Source organism: Heterodontus francisci, chromosome 7 (genome assembly GCF_036365525.1).
Source record: "Heterodontus francisci isolate sHetFra1 chromosome 7, sHetFra1.hap1, whole genome shotgun sequence".
NCBI classification, from domain to species: domain Eukaryota; kingdom Metazoa; phylum Chordata; class Chondrichthyes; order Heterodontiformes; family Heterodontidae; genus Heterodontus; species Heterodontus francisci.
The window spans coordinates 61,608,032-61,627,643 of record NC_090377.1 but is presented as its reverse complement, the minus strand read 5'-3'; the positions used below and the strand labels follow the sequence as shown (position 1 = coordinate 61,627,643).

Sequence of the window (19,612 nt, the reverse complement as noted above, 5' to 3'; positions counted from 1 at the left end):
ACACTACTTAATATCAACACTTCTGTTAATCTAATGCTGCCTATTGGCAGAACCAGGAGATTCTCAAGGAAAGAACTTAAAAATATGTTATTTATTTGCCAATTTTCCATCCATAAGCATGTACTTTGCATTTTCTCAGCATCTCAATGAACCCTGGCTAATATTAAGAACCCACCTGGGTAGGAAATTAGAGCATAGACACACCCTATCACTCTGTTACTTTAGACCAAAGTGCCACATCACTGGACCACTTATTTCATATTTTAAATGAACTGGATTGTTTAAGGTTACAACTTAGGAGTTAACACCTACCTTGATCAGGTGACCATAATAGTGGTGTATTTTATTGTTTGCTAATCATCTTTATGAAACCTGTGGCAGCAATGTTGGATAACAAAGAAACAGAATTCAATTGGAACAGTGTGTGCAATTTTTATAATTTTGCAATGATGAACTCACTTTTAAATCTGATTCCAGATATCTTGCATTTTGCCTATTGCTCTAATTCAAATCTTAGGTATACATTCTGGATCCTGATTTCAAATTAAAGTGCTGCAAGTTCTTCATTGGCTGTAAAGTGAATCAAGACCACCCAAGTTGTGAAAGGTGCTATATAAATGCTCATCACTCTGTTGATATGTAAACAAACATGGCAACTAATTTATCCTTGCCAAGTGTTCACTGTTATAAATTCAGATCTTCAGACACCTTCTTGGGTTCAGTGGTGTTACTCGATCCCATAAGTGGTCTGAGCTTACTTTTTATAGGAATTGACTCTCACTAGCTAGTGTTACTGTACCGCCTTGTGATCTGAACTGGATATTTATGTCTTTTGCACATGTATTTCTTCAATCTCTCCCAAGGCAGACTGATGAGATGAGACATAAGAAAAATCATTAAGCTGCTTTATTTCATGGTGAGTGAATATATATCAGTAATCAGGCTCACTTATTCAACAAAAACTTACAATGATATAAAACAAACAACAATTTGTATTTATGTACTGCCTGTAATTCTGTAAAATGCCGCAAGGTGCTTTGCACAAATTTAATGGAATTAATTTAGAGTAGGTGGGATGGGAATCTGATTCCATAGATGTATACTGACAACTTCTATCCTTTCAATGCAAAATATTAATCTAAAATGAAGGCTACATCATGTTTTCTCATATCATTGAGTCATCTTACTTGACTTAAACAAGAGGTCCTCCAACATTTCCAACCTCTTCACTGCAGTGAGAGGCCTCACAGCTTTCTCTTAAACAAAACCTGACTGTCCTTACAGTCTTACAGCTTCAAGAAGTCTTTTTGCCCATCTCTGCCAGGGAAAACAGGAACGACAGTGGATCAAACGACTTTTCAATCCAACAGGCACGAGGTGCTTTTCGACTACCCAGACAAGCTAATGAATTGTATATTGTTTAGTGTCCAGGAACTGATCTTCAATTAGCACATTAACCACCTTTCTGCATGCCTTTCTTAAACACATGGAATACATTTGGTTAAAAAAAAGCACTGAAAAATAAATCATTTTCAAATCCTGCAAAAAGTGGAGTGGTCAAACAAATCCTAAAATTTGCTAGCCACAAAGAGCAAATTAAAGATAGTGTTTTAGGTGGCCTTGGTTCAAGGAAAATATTTACCTGAAGAAGAGTATGCTGCTTTTCTTCAAATAATGTCACAAGATCAACAGGAAGACAGGATCTCAGATTAATGCATCATCCAAAAGCTGGTGCTTCCAACAGTGCAGCAGTCCCTTCAGATTTCACTGAAGTGTCAGCCAGGGTTGTGCGCTTATGTCCATGGTGGGACTTGAATGCAAAAGCTTCTGACTCAGAGGCAAGAATGAGCCAAACTGATAAAAGTATAAAACATTTCCCTTTATTGGATAATTGATTTTCCAGAATGTTTTATATGCTTGAGAGTTTTAAAAGCATATTAAATTAGGAAGAGTAAATTAAGTTTCCAGCTACTTCTAGAATGAACATATTTCACACAATTCATCAGTGAATGGGAGATCTTGACTCAATGGGCTGAATTTTCCCAGCCCATTGGCAACAGGCTGGGAGACTGGAGGGCTGACAAAATGCCAAATTGCCAGTGGCAGGAAACTTAGTGGCCAATTGCGCCACTTAAGTGGCCAACTGAGGGCCACTTTCCACCTCCGTGGGCACTTTGCCCACATCAGGAGGGCCTGCCGCCGCATGGGAGACTGCCAGGTAAACCCTGGCAACCTCCCAGCTGATTCCAGGGCCAGGGGATGGAATGCTCTTTGAAGGGAACTCCATGGCCCAAAGAGGGGCCGCCCTCATGGCAACAGTGCTGCTGGTGCTCCATGATGCCCCCTCACCCCAATTGCTGGGGCTGACCATCCCCGGCTTCCCCCAAACCTGCTTTGAGGGTACCCGCCATCGAGGCCCCTACTCCCTGGAGCTGCAGCCTCAGCATTGACCACTGCTAGCAGTGGTGCTGCTGAGGCTGCCGGCCCTCTGATTGGCAGCTCTTGAGGGCAGGCTGCCGTCCTTAATTGGGTGGCAGCCCCGTCAGCGACCTCTTAATTGGCCACCACTGGCAATATGCCACCCCTGGTCCTGTTGCCTGCTGAAGCGGGGTCACTGCCCACTTTTAGTCCTGGTAGGGAGACTTCCAGGTAAGTGGCAAAATTAAGCCCAATGTTGCTGCATGATGACAACAAATTAATATTTTGCATAGAAAGGATAGAATTTGTCAATCCACATTTAAGGAATCAGATCCCCAAGTCAACTACTCGACATTAATTCCATTAAATTTGTGCAAAACAAATGTAGCTGGAACAAGTATTTGTCAATTAAACAAGGTTCAAACACATACGGACTAAATTATGTGGTCTGCAACTAGGCTGGACAAAAACACTAGCAAATTAAAAGCTGCTCCATTTATAGTGCACAGCTAAATTTAATTTCCTTTAAACTTGAAGCATACATCATGCATTGGTTACATATATATGAACATAATGAATAGGAGCAGGAGTAGACCATTCAGCCCCTCGAGACTGGTTGATCTTCTGCCTCCACTCCACTTTCATTATATACATTCACAGAATTAGAACTTGATTTTTTATAAACTGGTATCTGGCAGACTCAGCAGATTTTTGAGACTAGGGGGTTAGGGAACAGACAGAAACAGGTCTTGGAAACTACAGTTGGAAGAATCTTACCAGACTTTACACCCAAGGAAATGATGAGCCCAAGTTTCATTATGACAAACTTGGTCAGCGGGGGGGGGGGGGGGGGGGGTCGGCACAATAAGTTCAGATCCATAGTACTGGCCTTCACTGTTACAAATCTAAAGGATGTAAGGGCACACGCGGTTAAGCAAATGTGGTTTAGAAACATATTTCTGTCCACAAACGAAACTTCAGCTCCAGCAATTAAGAGGCAAGTGAGGTAAGGTGTATATTTGCAGTAACAACTGCGCGCAAAACATAACTTTAAAAAAGGAAGCAACTATGAACAACGTTAACACTAGCGCTGGCATCAGTACGACCTGGCTGAGGGGCTCTCAATAATAACAGACCTGCAACATTACGAGAAGACAAGTCAACAACAAAAAATCACAGAACAATTCGCATTTGAAAAACATATTTAAACACTGACATTATCAGGGGTTTTGTTACGCTGAGTTTGAGGAAAGGTATTTATACAACTAAAGCATCTTACCTGTAGTTAGGTGAATACAGGTGAGAAATAGAACCCACGGCACACACCTCAGACTGGTCATTGCGGCACATCAAAAAGCAGTCAGACGTCTGACTTGAAGATGACTAGGCGCTGCTCATTTCAGTATGTAGCCCTCGCAGGCTCCAGAATTTGCTCAGTATCCAGTGGATGAGCAGGGAATTTATCTGCAGTTTGAATCAGGTGACACGAACTCTCAGGTGGACGGACGACAGTTGAGGGGCGCAGTCAGCTTCACCAGTGGAAATTAAAAAGGTCGACTGTAGTGTTTGCTGAGGATAGTGTTGGCTGATGCTACTATGCAGACCTGTCGAGTCCCATCTTTTTGTTTAAAAATCCAGCATAGTTCCATCACAATGCTTTTCAAAAGGTATCACATCTTAAAACGTAGCCACGTCTCTATAGCATCTTCGAGCACCTCAACAATTGAATGTCCAATTGACTAAACAGGAACCAGGAGGCCAAATACCAAGTAGTGGCCGGTTAAATTGTTCCCAAAGACACCAAGGCTGAACTGGCAAGCAGCAGAAAATGGCTAAATAAATCATTCAGAATGACTGAGAATTTGCTTTGAGCCACCACCTTGATTGTTCAGATAGTTGCAAATATGCTCATGTAACATTTAGTAGATAATTTAAAAAAAACAATCGTTTAAGATTATCACTTCAAAAAGATTAAAACAATTTCATGTAAAGTTCTGTACAATGTCGCAAATCTCGGGAAACCATGATGTGGCTTAGCAGTTTGGACCATTTAGCTGGAGCTTCAATGTTTGACTTGTTAAACTGCAGCATCATTTATTATGTTGCTTCCTTTATATTGGTTGGAACTCTAGCATTCCCTGATATATGGCTCCCAGATCCTTTTTTTCTGTTCATTCTTCAACATAAAAGCTCCTTTGGCTCTCAGTTCTCCTTCCAATACATTTCACTCCTTGCGATCCATTTTCCTGTTCTCCCAACCCCCTCTGTTAGCCAAGCCATTTCCTCTCCTCACCATTCATTTCTCCTAGTCCCATTAACATTTAAAAAAACTTACTATTAATCAAAACAACAACAAATGTGCTTTGTTGTGAAGAAACTTTAAATGAGATTGATTTATTGACTTACTTTCTCATCATTATGCTGGACACTGATTTAGTGAGATACTTGGCCTTTTTTTTTGCTTGCAGAAGTAGTCAATGTTTGTCCGCACACTTCTAGCAATGCGAAGCATTCCAGATTGATGTCCATCTGTCAAGGGTGATCTTAATCTCTCTCTCTCTGTCCCTGTGTTCCCCCCTCTGTCTCTCTGTGCCCCCTTCCCACTTTCTCTGCCCTCTCTCTCTGCCCCTCCTCTCTTCCCCACCCCCCATCTCTCTCTCTGCCCCTCCTCTCTTCCCCACCCCCCATCTCTCTCTCTGCCCCTCCTCTCTTCCCCACCCCCCCATCTCTCTCTCTGCCCCTCCTCTCTTCCCCACCCCCCATCTCTCTCTCTGCCCCTCCTCTCTTCCCCACCCCCCATCTCTCTCTCTGCCCCTCCTCTCTTCCCCACCCCCCATCTCTCTCTCTGCCCCTCCTCTCTTCCCCACCCCCCCATCTCTCTCTCTGCCCCTCCTCTCTTCCCCACCCCCCCATCTCTCTCTCTGCCCCTCCTCTCTTCCCCACCCCCCCATCTCTCTCTCTGCCCCTCCTCTCTTCCCCACCCCCCCATCTCTCTCTCTGCCCCTCCTCTCTTCCCCACCCCCCATCTCTCTCTCTGCCCCTCCTCTCTTCCCCACCCCCCCATCTCTCTCTCTGCCCCTCCTCTCTTCCCCACCCCCCCATCTCTCTCTCTGCCCCTCCTCTCTTCCCCACCCCCCCATCTCTCTCTGCCCCTCCTCTCTTCCCCACCCCCCCATCTCTCTCTCTGCCCCTCCTCTCTTCCCCACCCCCCCCATCTCTCTCTCTGCCCCTCCTCTCTTCCCCACCCCCCCATCTCTCTCTCTGCCCCTCCTCTCTTCCCCACCCCCCCATCTCTCTCTCTGCCCCTCCTCTCTTCCCCACCCCCCCCATCTCTCTCTCTGCCCCTCCTCTCTTCCCCACCCCCCCCATCTCTCTCTCTGCCCCTCCTCTCTTCCCCACCCCCCCCATCTCTCTCTCTGCCCATCCCCACCCCCCCATCTCTCTCTCTGCCCCTCCTCTCTTCCCCACCCCCCCATCTCTCTCTGCCCCTCCTATCTTCCCCACCCCCCCATCTCTCTCTCTGCCCCTCCTCTCTTCCCCACCCCCCCCCATCTCTCTCTCTGCCCCTCCTCTCTTCCCCACCCCCCCCCCATCTCTCTGCCCCTCCTCTCTTCCCCACCCCCCCATCTCTCTCTCTGCCCCTCCTCTCTTCCCCACCCCCCCATCTCTCTCTCTGCCCCTCCTCTCTTCCCCACCCCCCCATCTCTATCTCTGCCCCTCCTCTCTTCCCCACCCCCCCCCATCTCTCTCTCTGCCCCTCCTCTCTTCCCCACCCCCCCCCCATCTCTCTCTCTGCCCCTCCTCTCTTCCCCACCCCCCCATCTCTCTCTCTGCCCCTCTCTCTTCCCACCCCCCATCTCTCTCTCTGCCCTCCTCTCTTCCCCCCCATCTCTCTCTCTGCCCCTCCTCTCTTCCCCACCCCCCCATCTCTCTCTCTGCCCTCCTCTCTTCCCACCCCCCCATCTCTCTCTCTGCCCCTCCTCTCTTCCCCACCCCCCATCTCTCTCTCTGCCCCTCCTCTCTTCCCACCCCCCATCTCTCTCTCTGCCCCTCCTCTCTTCCCCACCCCCCCATCTCTCTCTCTGCCCTCCTCTCTTCCCCACCCCCCCATCTCTCTCTGCCCCTCCTCTCTTCCCCACCCCCCATCTCTCTCTCTGCCCCTCCTCTCTTCCCCACCCATCTCTCTCTCTCTGTCTGCCCCTCCTCTCTTCCCACCCATCTCTCTCTCTCTCTTCCCATCACAACCCCCCCCATCTCTCTCTCTCTGCCCCTCCTCTCTTCCCCACCACCCCCCACCCCCATCTCTCTCTCTCTCTCTCTGACAGTTGCAGGAGTGAGAGCAGTCAGCACAGCAGCTTTGTGGTTGGTCAATTTTTGTTTAAAACATTGTGCTGAGTTTCACAGCTGACAGGTGCTGCATAAGAGTGCAAACAGCAGTTTCCCAACTTCAGACAAATTCGGGGTTTTCCAGCAACCTTTTATAAAAGGGCGGGTAAGTGGGACTAATTAGAAGCTCTGCCAAAGAGCTGGCACAGACACAATGGGCTGCATGACACCTTCCATGCTGCATCATTCTATGGTGCTAGAAAATCTTCAGCCTTTTGTTTCATCATTAAAAAGTATCTACTGATAACCACAGCTGCTTGTCTACTCCTACAAACTCGTTGAAAGGAGGAGTGGGGCTGATTAGGAACCATAAAGGGGATTTACACATAGAGGCAGAGGGCATAGCTGAGGTATTAAATGAATACTTTTTGCATTTGCCTTTACCAAAGAAGAAGATGCAACACAGGCAATGTTAAAAGAGGTAAGTCAGAAACTAGAAGGGTTTAAAATTGATAAAGAGGACATATTAGATAGGCTGTCTGTACTTAAAGTAGATAAAACCCCAGGATCGGATGAGATGCAACCAAGGATACTGAGGGCAGTGAGGATGGAAATCACGGAGGGATTGGCCATAATTTTTCAATCTTCCTTAGAGTCGGGGGTGATACCAGAGGACTGGAGAGTTGCAAATATTACACCCTTGTTCAAAAAAGGGCGTAAAGATAAGCCCAGCAACTACAGGCCAGTCAGTTTAACTTTGGTGGTGGGGAAACTTCTAGAAAAAATAATTTCGGACAAAATTAGTAGTCACATGGACAAATGTGGGTTAATTAAGGAAAGCCAACATGGATTTCTTAAGGGAAAATCATGTTTAACTAACTTACTGGAGTTTTTTGAGAAGGTAACAGAGAGGGTTGATGAGGGCAATGCTGTTGATGTGGTGTACATGGACTTTCAAAAGGCATTTGATATAGTGCCACACAACAGACTTGTGAGCAAAGCAGTAGCTCATGGATTAAGAGGGACAGTAGCAACATGGATACAAAATTGGCTGAGTGACAGGCAACAAAGAGTAGTGGTTAATGGATGTTTTTAGGGCTGGAGGAAGGTTTGTCGTGGAGTTCCCCATGTTGGAACCCTTGCTCTTCCTGATATATATTAATGACCTAGACCTTGGTGTAGAGGGCACAATTTCAAAGTTTGCAGATGATACAAAACTTGAAAGCATTGTGAACTGTGAGGAGGATAGTGTAGAACTTCAAAAGAACATAGACAAGTTGGTGGAATGGGCAGACAGGTGGCAGATGAACTTACCTGTCATCCCACGCCGAAATTACAGCCTTTATTTGGCCTTAGTGCACCTTCGGAACTCTGCATGGAGCTCCGAGGCGAGAACCTGGTGGGGAGGGGGGAGTAATAAAAATTTCAGGGTGGGAGGGGTGGAGGAGCGGGGAAATCAATTTTATTGGTGGGAAGGGGTTATCGGCCAAATGTTATAAGTTTGGGGATACGGTTCGGGTAGGGAAAAAAGAATGTGTTAGTCATTTCGGGCATTGAATTGACCATTGGAGGGTTGGGGGAAAGGCCATCCACATATCAGTTTTGTTTCATAAAAATTTGATACTGCTGTCCATTTAAAAATTTAATGTAATTCTAAGGGCTTAAAGCTCTTTAAAAACGGCACCAGTTAAGGAGGCCACTCCTACATGTCATCGGGGTTTGGCGGTCCAACCCACTATTTAAATAAGCCCCCATGCAAAATATTGCGGGGGCTCCTTGGTGGCCGCTGAATGCGGGCACCCCGCTGAGTTCAAAGGACGCCGCCACGAAGCGCAAACCCAAATAAAATTCAGCCCTTAATGTGTTGTAGCAACTAATGCAACATCCTGATGAAGCAATGGACATGTACATAGTGTCACTCCAAACCTTAGCTGGTACAGGTAGCCATTGAATCTCTAGGAAAAAGTCTAATCAGAAACAGTGTAGTTACTGGGATTCAAAACAGTACTAGGAAGAGACTTTTATAAGAAAAGCTGACATTGAAGGCTTGCATTGGCAAAACTAAAGCTTGTGAATGAAAAGAAGCAGCTGAAAGAAAAAGTTAACCAAGCAGAACTGTAACAGTACAATAATAGTAATGAAAAAGTGCCTCAAAGTTTTAGAAATCTAGAAATAAACTAAATAATGTGGTAAATGTCGGGTCCAAAAAAATGCCCTGTTTGGGGTCAGGAGTGTAATGCATGAAAAGAACTAAAGTGTGATTCAGCCAATTATCTAAAGTCATGAAAGGAGAACAAAGACAAACAGTGATTGAGATTTTTTTTTTGTAAAATATGTCTTAAAGAACTTATAGTTGAATTCTGGACATTGATTCATCTGGAGATTGCTGAACTTTGTGGGTTTCTATTTTCAAAAGGAAGGTCACCAGAAGGTTTGGACTGAGGATGGAACTGTAAACTGTTACTGGAAAGCATCTGTTGGCAAATAACCCAGCAGGGGTTGTGCTTGTGACTCTGAAAGGATGATTTGACATTCCTTTGCAAACAAGATTTATGGTCGTCACAGGACTTGTTTCTGGAAAACATTAGTTTTTAATTTGAACTGTTAAAAAAGCCAGTTTTGCTTATTGACCTGCCAGGAGAACAGAAGAAGATTCAGCCAGCTCAGCTTTTTCTCTTGAAAAGACACCCTGCATCAAGTGCATTTACTACTTCCTCCTGTATCTGAAGAAACGTTTACTGCTACATTGCTGCTATAAGACCTAAGAAGATCCTTGTTGCTGCTTCCTGCTGTAAAGTCTGTGGGGAGCTTTCTGCGCTGCATCTTTTGGCAACCTACCCAAACTGATCAACATCGTCTGGAAAGAACTAGAGTCATAGAGTTATACAAGACAGAAACAGGCCCTTCGGCCCATCGTGTCCATGCTGGCCATCAAGCACCTATCTATTCTAATCCTATTTCCTAGCACTTGGCCCATACAGCCTTGTATGCTATGGCATTTCAAGTGCTCATCTAAATACTTCTTAAATGTTGTGAGGGTAACTGCATCTACCACCCCTTCAGGCAGTGTCTTCCAGATTCCAACCACCCTCTGGGTGAAAAAACTTTTCCTCAAATCCCCTCTAAACATTTTGCCCCTTATGTTAAATCTATGCCCCCTGGTTACTGACACCTCCACTAAGGGAAGAAATTTCTTCCTATCTATGCCCCTCATAATTTTGTATTCCTCAATCAAGTCCCCCCTCAGACTTCTCTGCTCTAAGGAAAACAACCCTAGCCTATCCAATCTCTCTTCCCCAGGCAACATTCTGGTGAATTTCCTCTGCACCCTCTCCAGTGCAATCACATCCTTCCTATAGTGTGGTGCCCAGAACTGTACACAGTACTCCAGCTGCAGCCTAACTAGCATTTTATACAGCTCCATCATAACCTCCCTGCTCTTATATTCTATGCCTCGGCTAATAAAGGCAAGTATCCCATATGCTTTCCTAACCACCTTATCTACCTGTGCTGCTGCCTTCAGTGATCTATGGACAAGTACACCAAGGTCCCACTGATCCTCTGTACTTCCTAGGGTCCTACCATCCATTGTATATTCCCTTGTTTTGTTAGTCCTCCCAAAATGCACCACCTCACACTTCTCAGGATTAAATTCCATTTGCCACTGCTCTGCCCATCTTACTAGCCCATCTATATCGTCCTGTAATCTAAGGCTTTCCTCCTCACTATTTAGGACACCACCAATTTTCGTGTCATCTGCAAACTGACTGATCATACCTCCTATATTCACATCTAAATCATTAATGTACACTACAAACAACAGGGGTCCCAGCACCGATCCCTGCGGTACACCACTGGTCACAGGCTTCCAATCACAAAAACAACTCTCGATCATCACCCTCTGCCTCCTGCCACTAAACCAATTTTGGATCCAATTTGCCAAATTGCCCTGGATCCCATGGGCTCTTACCTTCTTAACCAATCTCCCATGCAGTACCTTATCAAAAGCCTTATTGACATCCATGTAGACGACATCAACTGCTTTACCCTCATCTACACATCTAGTCACCTCCTCGAAAATTTCAATCAAGTTTGTTAGACATGATCTCCCCCTGACAAAGCCATGCTGTCTATCCCCGATTAATCCCTGCCTCTCCAAGTGGAGATTAATCCTGTCCCTCAGAATTTTTTCCAGTAGTTTCCCTACCATTCATATAAAACTCACCGGTCTGTAATTACCTGGTTTATCCCTGCTATCCTTCTTGAATAATGGTACCACATTCACTGTTGTAGGAAAATGCCATTGACAGCCGCCTATTCACCTTTGGGACACCTCTCCAAAACAAAGAACTTCCTTCCATACCTTCTTTTAAGCCTAAGCGGCTTTTTTTTTTTCTTTCCTCTATTTCTTTGTAACAGCTGTAAATAAAAATCCCTTTTCCCCCGGTTAACCAGTTGTGTATGTATGTGCATGAGGGCTAGGATAAATAAGGGCTTTAATATTTCAATTTGTATGTATGTTTTACTTCATTATTAGTTAAGACTTAGTTTATAATAAATGGATAGCTTTGTTGTTCATTAAAGAAACCTGGTTGGTGTGTTGTATTCTGGGAGAAAGAGTATCTGATTGGTTGTTTCAGTAAGTGGAAAAATTTAAATATATGTTGTGATCTGTGGAGAAAAGTGGGACTGAATTAACACCGCACTCCTCCCACCTCAGTCATAACAGTAATTGGGGGGTCTTGTCGGGATTTAAAGCCAACACCAACAATGTACAATTGCAAGTGGGGTAATAATAATTGAAAAAGGGAAATAAAAGAACCCGGTTCCTTGTGCAATAGGGTAAAGACCAGAACGTCTTCAGCAGTTGCTGAAGCTTTTCTAGGGAAGAAGGTTGTATCCCTCAGTGACTTGCGAAACTGAACCAAGGTTAAGCTAATAGCATTGGCAGTACAACTGGGGTTAGAATTGAAATCAGGAGCTAAAAATGCAGAGGTAATTGAAGTAATTGTCCAACATTTGAAATTGGAAGAAGAAAGTAAATTAGAGGGCAGTGAAGTTGAATTAACTAAAATGCAGGTACAGATGAAGCAACTGGAGCAATAAAAAACATGAACAGAAAAAAGAACTAAGAAAACATGAGCAGGAAATAGTAAAAATTAGTTTGAAAAAAAAGTGACAATGAAAATGCTTGAGTTTGAGGAAAAGGAAGGGGAAAGAGCATGAGAAAGAGGGGGAAAAGGAATTCAAATTTGAAGAAAGAAAACAAGTGGTCTTGATGCCAGTGAAGATTCTGGTGAGAAAAAATGAGAGTCCAGCCCAAGACCCAGTGGAAAGTTGTTGAAATTTATACAAGCTCTCCCTAAGTTTGAGGGGACATAGAGGTATTTTTCATTTCTTTTGATAAGATAGCCAGACAAATGAAATGGCCAAAGCTGGACACTGCTTACGTAAAGCAAGTTGATAGGCAGAGATCATGATGTTTATGCTGTGCTTTCTGAGGAGCCTTCTGCAGATTATGAGATGGCAAAAAAAGGCGAATCTCGCTGCATATGAAGTTAGTCCCTGAAGCTTACCGACAGAAGTTCCGAAACTTTGGAACTGGTTGGGCAGACTTATATAGAATTTGAGAGGGTAAAACAAATTAATTTTTATCGTTGGATACAGGCACTAAAAATGGAAGCCTTAGAGAACTAATTTTTTTATTTTATTTTATTTTTATTTAGAGATACAGCACTGAAACAGGCCCTTCGGCCCACTGAGTCTGTGCTGACCAACAACCACCCATATATACTAATCCTACATTAACCCCATATTCTCTACCACATCCCCACCATTCTCCTACCACCTACCTACACTAGGGGCAATTTACAATGGGCAATTTACCTATCAACCAGCAAGTCTTTGGCTGTGGGAGGAAACCAGAGCACCCGGCGGAAACCCACACAGACACAGGGAGAAGTTGCAAACTCCGCACAGGCAGTACCCAGAACTGAACCCGGTCACTGAGGCTGCGGTGCCAACCACTGCGCCGCCCATTAAATTTCACCATCTGCCATGGTGGGAAGAATTTAAAAATTCACTCCCTCCATTGGTACGAACTCAGGTAGAGAACCAGAAGATTTCACTGTCCAGACAGGCAGCAGAAATCGATTATTTTGAGCTTGCGTATAAGCCCTTTGTCTGTCACCCCCACAAACCAGAGAAGAATAGAAGGTGGGAGAGTGAAAGGAAGGCAAGTAGCCAGGGACAAAAAGGGACAACTGGAAATGCCCCAGGACCCCCTCCTCAGTCCAGAAAGGAAGGCGCTGAGGGTGGAAGTGAGATCCGCAAGCCCAAGTGTCAACATTGTCACGAGGTGGGACATCTTCGTGCAGAATGCTGGAAGTTGTGAGGTAAACCCATGGGACCTATTGGGGTGCACAAAGTCAATGCAGAGAAAGGGGCCCTGACCAAGAGTACACCAGACCAGGCTGTAACTTTGATGGCAGCTGTGAAGCCAAACACAAAAAGCAATGTGAGTGTAGGGGTTGAGAATAAGATACCCAAAAGTTATAGGGAATTCTTGTTGAAAGGAAAAGTAACTCCTTATCCCTCAAATGAGGCAGGCAAACCTATAGTTATTCTTAGGGATACCGGAGCCACCAAAACCATTTTGCTGGGGAAAGGCATAACATTTCCACCAGAGAGCCCACTGAATGCTGAAGTTTTAGTGAATGGTATTGGTGGGGAGTATATACCCGTACCTTTGTATCAGGTACACCTACAGTGTGACCTAATGACTGGGGTAACTGTAGGAATTGTCCATAGTTTGCTGGTAGACAGAATTCACCTACTCCTGGGGAATAATTTGGCCGGAGCAAAAGTAGTAGCTTCTTCCATAGTCACAGAGAAACCAAGTGAAGTTAAAGAGACAGAACAGTTACAAGAAAAGATCCAGGAATATTTCCTTCGTGTGTCGTAACCCAGGCAATGGCTAAACAAGTTCCATTGTCGGAGGTAAAATTGGCACCACAGACTGATAGCTGAATATCTGAAACTTTGTTTGGGATTTAGATAATCCAAAGGAAATGTTTAATAAGTCTTCTCTGATCACAGCTCAGCAAGCAGATCCAGAGTTAAATAAAGTGGCACAAATAGCTCTAACAGAAGCTGAGGCAAAAGGAGTTCCAGAAGGCTATTATATTAAAGATGGGGTTCTGATGAGGAAGTGAAGACTGCCTCACAGACCTGCGGATGAAGAATGGACGGTTGTTCAACAGATAGTGGTACAACCTAAGTATCGCCTGGAATATTAAGGTTAGTGCATGAAATTCCTATAGCCAGACATGTGGGGATCCAGAAAACCAAATCACGTATAAGTCAACATTATTACTGGCCAGGTCATTCCAAGGACATGGAGCAGTTTTGTAAAACATGCCATATGTGCCAGATTGTGGGAAAGCTGCAACTTGCCATAAAACCGGCACCTCTAATTCCCATACCAGTTATTGGGAAACCATTTAATAGGGTGTTGGCAGACTGTGTACGACCCTTACAGAAAACAAACGCGGGGCATCAATATATACTCACTATTATGGATATGGCTGCTCGATTCCCAGAGACCATTCCCTTGAGAACAGTTACTGCTAAGATAGTAGTACAGAAGTTAATCCAATTCTTCACTAGATATGGATTACCGATTTAAATTCAGTTGGATCAAGGTTCCAATTTTATGTCTAAAATATTTCAAGAAGTTATCGGCAATTTGTGTATAACACAGTTGAGGTCTTCAGCTTACCACCCGCAGACACAGGGAGCTTTATAAAGGTACCAGCAAACCCTCAAAACAATGATCAGTGCTTACTGTCATGAATATCCCCATGATTGGGAAAAGGGGCTAAACTTTCTTTTGTTTGCCACTAGAGATTCACCTAATGAGTCCACAGGTTTTAGTCCTCTTGAATTAGTTTACAGACATGAGATAAGAGGTCATCTAAAACTAATTAAAGAAAGGTTTTTAGAACAGAGGAATGAATCTTCTGCACCAGATTATGTATCCGTGTTCCGGGAACAGCTCACGAGAGCTTGTAATGTGGTTCAAGAATACCTTAAAGCTTCCCAAATAACAATGAAAAAATGGGAAGACAAGCATGCTAAGACCCAAACATTTCAACCAGAGATGAAGCGTTAAGATTATCACCTTTACAGAGTGAGCCGTTAAAAGCACGGTTCAGTGGTCCATATAAAGTGGTGAAAAGAATTGGTTAAGTAATTTACTTGATTGACAACCCAGATCACAGGATAAAGAATCGACTGTGTCACATCAATATATTAAAACAATATTATCGCTGGGAGGAGGATAAGCAAGCACAGGTATGTCAGGTAATAGGGACAGTGAAGGATGAAAGGGATAGTGAGGATGAGGCAGAAGGAGACCTAGATAATTCTCAAATTGAACCTCCTACTATCCAGTTAGCTAATACTGAATTGACAGGAAGAATGGACTCTATGCTTTCATATTTAGATGCAGAACAAGACCTAACAAGGCTACTCTCAGAATTTAAAAAAAGAGTCTGTAGGGATAAACCAGGATGCACAACCTTAGCCACACATGATGTGGATATAGGGGAATCCGTTCCTATAAAACATCATCCTTACTGCTCAAGTCCAGACAAACAGACCCAAGTAAAAGCATAAATCCAATACATGCTGGAAAACCACCTAACTGAACCCAGTCAAAGCAGCTTGAGCTCACCGATAGTATTAGTGCCTAAACCTGACGGTTCAACTAGACTTTGCATAGACTACAGAAAAATTAATGCAGTCACAAAGGCAGACTCCTACCCAATACCTCGCTTGGAAGACTGTATTGACTGGGTGGGCACTGCCATGTTTCTTACAAAGATAGATTTGTTAAAGGGATACTGGCAGATCCCTTTAACATCCCGAGCTAAAGAAATATCGGCTTTTGTCACACCAGACAGTCTTTTCCAATACCGAATGATGTCATTTGGGTTAAAAAATACCCCAGCAACCTTTCAAAGGCTAATGAATCAGGTGGTAGCCAGTGTCCCTGAATGTGTAGGTTACTTTGATGTAAAGTGACACTTGGAAGGACCACTTAAAACAACTAGAAACTCTGTTTAAAAAATTACAAACAGCTGATTTAGTGGTAATCCTGGCCAAAAGCAAATTCACAAAAGTGAGAGTAATCTACCTTGGGCAAAAATTAGAGCAAGGCCAAGTGTTTCCAAGAATGACAAAAATACAAGCCTTGGTAGAGTTCCCAACCCCTACGACTAAGCGAAAAATCAATAGGTTTTTGGGGATGTGTGGTTTCTACAGGAAGTTTGTACAAAATTTCAGCACTGTAGCTGCTCCACTAACAGATTTGCTACAGAAAAAGAAAACCAAGGAATGTGGTCAGGGGTGTGCCAGGCATCTTTTGAAAAGCTAAAGGCCATTTTGATTAATGAACCAGTGTTGGCTGCTCCAAATTTCACTAAGCCTTTCAAGGTAGCGATTGATGCTAGTGACCTGGGGGTCGTGCAGTCCTGTTACAAGATGATGAATTAGTCATAGAAAAGCCAGTGGGATACTTTTCAAAAAAAAACTAAATCGACACCAAAAAAGATATTCCACAGTGGAAAAAGAAACCATAGGTCTATTATTGGCTCTTAAACATTTTGATGTCAATGCTCCATGACTACAGAGAGACACTGATATATACTGATCATAACCCCCTCAACTGCGTTAAAAAATGTAAAACCCAGAAAGTTAGAATATTGCGATGGAGTTTACTGTTGCTGCCCTATCACTTAAAGATTGTCCACATTTCAGGCAAAAATATTATTGCAGATGCTTTATCAGGAATTTGACTTTGTTTGAATTAAATGAGTGCAAAGATGATACAAAGCAAAATTGTATTAACAACAGGTAAAGAGTGAATGGGGGATGAGTGTGAGAATGTTTTAAAATGTTTTCAACTTTTTTTTTACATTGTAATGAAATGCATTCAAAAAAGATGTTTCATTTCTCCAAGGGCGGAGGTGTTATGAGATTTCTTCCTTTTTTTTTGTAAAATATGTCTTAAAGAACTTATAGTTGAATTCTCAACATTGATTCATTAGGAGATTACTGAACTTTATGTTTTTTTTTTTTAAAAAGGTCACCAGAAGGTTTGGACTAAGAATGCAACTGGAAAGAGTTACTGGAAAGCATCTGTTTGCAAATAACTCAGCAGAGGTTGTGCTTATGACTCTGAAAGGATATTTGCAAAGGAATGAGAAGCCAAGATTTATGGTTGTCACAGGACTTGTTTCTGGAAAAGGTTAGTTTCAATTTGGACGGTTAAAAAGCCAGTTTTGCTTATTGACCTGCCAGAAGAACAGAGAAGATTCAGCCAGCTCAGCCTTTTCTCTTGAAAAGCCATCCTGCGTCAAGCGCATTTACTACTTCCTTTACTGCTACATTGCTGCTGTAAGACCTAAGATCCTTGCTGCTGCTTCCTGCTGTAAAGCCTGACTGGAGCTTTCTATGCTGCATCCTTTGGAAGCCTACCTAAACTGATCAACATCACCTGGAAAAACTGGTCTAGGAAAATCCCATCGTCAGCTGCCTATTGGCCTTTGAGACACCTCACCAAAACAAAGGACTTCCTTCCACAACTTCTTTTAAGCCTAATGTATTTTTATTAATTCTTTTGTTTCTTTTTAACAGCTGTAAACAAAAATCCCTTTTATTCCCCGGTTAACTGGTTGTTTATGTACGGGTGTATGTGCGCGTGAGGGCTATGACAAATAAGGGGCTTTAATATTTCAATTTGTATGTAGGTTTTACTTCATTATTGGTTCTACTTCATTATTGGTTCAGACAAAATTAATAAACACAACCATCTGTTTATTATAAACCAAACCTGGTTGGTGTGCATTATTCTGGGAGAAATAGAGTAACTGATTGACTGTTTCAGTAAGTGGGAAAATTTAAAAATATGTTGTCACCTCTAGAGAAGTGGGACTGAATTAACAGTGCACTCCTCTGCCTCTGTTGTAACATTATATACAGTAGATGAAGCTACTTGTGATTCAGATAAATGTTTTATCATAGCTTGAAGTTAATTAGCCAGTACAGCTGCAACACTGGCATCTACCCAGCAATGTGGAAAATTTCCAGGTGTGTCCTGTACACAAAAAGCAGGAAAAATCCAACCTGGCCAATTACCTCCCCATCAGTCTACTCTCGTTCATCAGTAAAGTGATGGAAGGTGTCATAATCAGTACTATCAAGCAGCACTTGCTTAGCAATAACTTGCTCAGTGACACTCAGTTTGGGTTCCACCAGGTCCACTCAGCTCCTGACCTCATTGCAGCCTTGGTTCAAACATGGACAAAAGAACTGAACCCAACAGGTGAGGAGAGAGTGACTGCACTTGACATCAAGGCAGCATTTGACCGAGTATGGCATGAAGGAGAAGGAGTCCTAGCAAAACTGGAGTCAATGGGAATCAGGGGAAAACACTCCATTGATTGGAGTCATAACTATCACAAAGGAAGATGGTTGTGGTTATTGCAGGTCAATCATCTCAGCACCAGGACATCACTGCAGGAGTTCCTCAGGATAGTGTCCTAGGCTCAACCATCTTCAGCTGCTTCATCAATGGCCTTCCCTCAAGCATAAGGTCAGAAGTGAGGTCGGTCACTGATAATTGCACAATGATCATTATCATTCGCGACTCCTCAGATACTGAAGTAGTCAGTGTAGAAATGCAGCAAGGCCTGGACATAGGTGGCAAGTAACATTCACGCCACACAATTCCCTGGCAATGACTATCTCAAACGAGAGAGAATCTATCCATCTCCCCTTGTTATTCAATGGCATTACGATCACTGAATCCCCCACTAACAACATTCTGGGGGTTACCATTGACCAGAAATTGAACTGGAGTAACCATATAAATACTGTGGCTACAAGAGCATGTCAGAGGCTAGGAATCTTGCAGAGAGTAACTCACCTCCTGACTCCCCAAAGCCTGTCCCACAATCTACAAGGTACAAGTCAGGAGTGTGATGGAATACTTTCCACTTTCCTGGATGGGTGCAATTCCAACAACACTCAAGAAGCTCAAAGCCATCCAGGACAAAGTAGCCCACTTGATTGGCATCCCATCAACAAATATTCACTCCCACCACCACTGATGCACAGTGGCAGCAGTGTGTACCATCTACAAGGTGCACTGCAGCACCAAGCCTCCTTTGACAGCACCTTTCAAATCCGCGACCTCTACCACCTAGAAGGATAAGGGCAGCAGTTGCTTGGGAACACAACCACCTGCAAGTTCCCTTCCAAGCCACACACCATCCTGACTTGGAACTATAACACCGTTCCTTCACTGTCGCCGAGTCAAATTCCTGGAACTCCCTTCCTAACAGCACTGTGGGTATACCTACCCCACATGGTCTGCAGCGGTTCAAGAAGGTGGCCCATCACCACCTTCGCAAGGATAATTGGGGATGGGCAATAAATACTGTCCTAGCCAGTGATCCCATGAATGAATAAAAAAAAAGCTGTAAATTGCCACACTTTTTCTGATGTCCTGGCCAACAATACCCCATATCTCAACCCCACCATCATAAACAAACTGGTCATTCATCTCATTCGCTGCTTGCTATACTTTGTGAACAAATTGATTAATGCAATTGCCATATTCGAAAGTAATGAATTGGCTTTTAAGCACTTATAGATGCCCTGAGGACATGATAAGGGATCATACAAGTGCAAGTTCTTTCTTAAATTGTCCTCAGTCCCCTGGAGTACAGCCAGATTGCCACTTTGACTCTGATACAACTGGACACGAAAATGAAAAAAAAATCGTCCTGGCTCAGGGTTA

At 43.6% G+C, this 19,612-nt stretch overlaps 1 protein-coding gene across 1 annotated transcript in view; it reads right to left on the bottom strand.

Annotated features, from left to right (window-relative positions):
* LOC137372381 (activin receptor type-1B-like) overlaps positions 1-8,065 on the bottom strand; it is a 102,127-nt gene extending 94,062 nt beyond the window's left edge. Inside the window, exon 1 of the mRNA XM_068036270.1 lies at positions 8,059-8,065. Coding sequence (XP_067892371.1) covers positions 8,059-8,065 — 7 coding nt within the window. The remainder of the gene's footprint in view (positions 1-8,058) is intronic.
* Between the last annotated feature and the right edge of the window lie 11,547 nt (positions 8,066-19,612).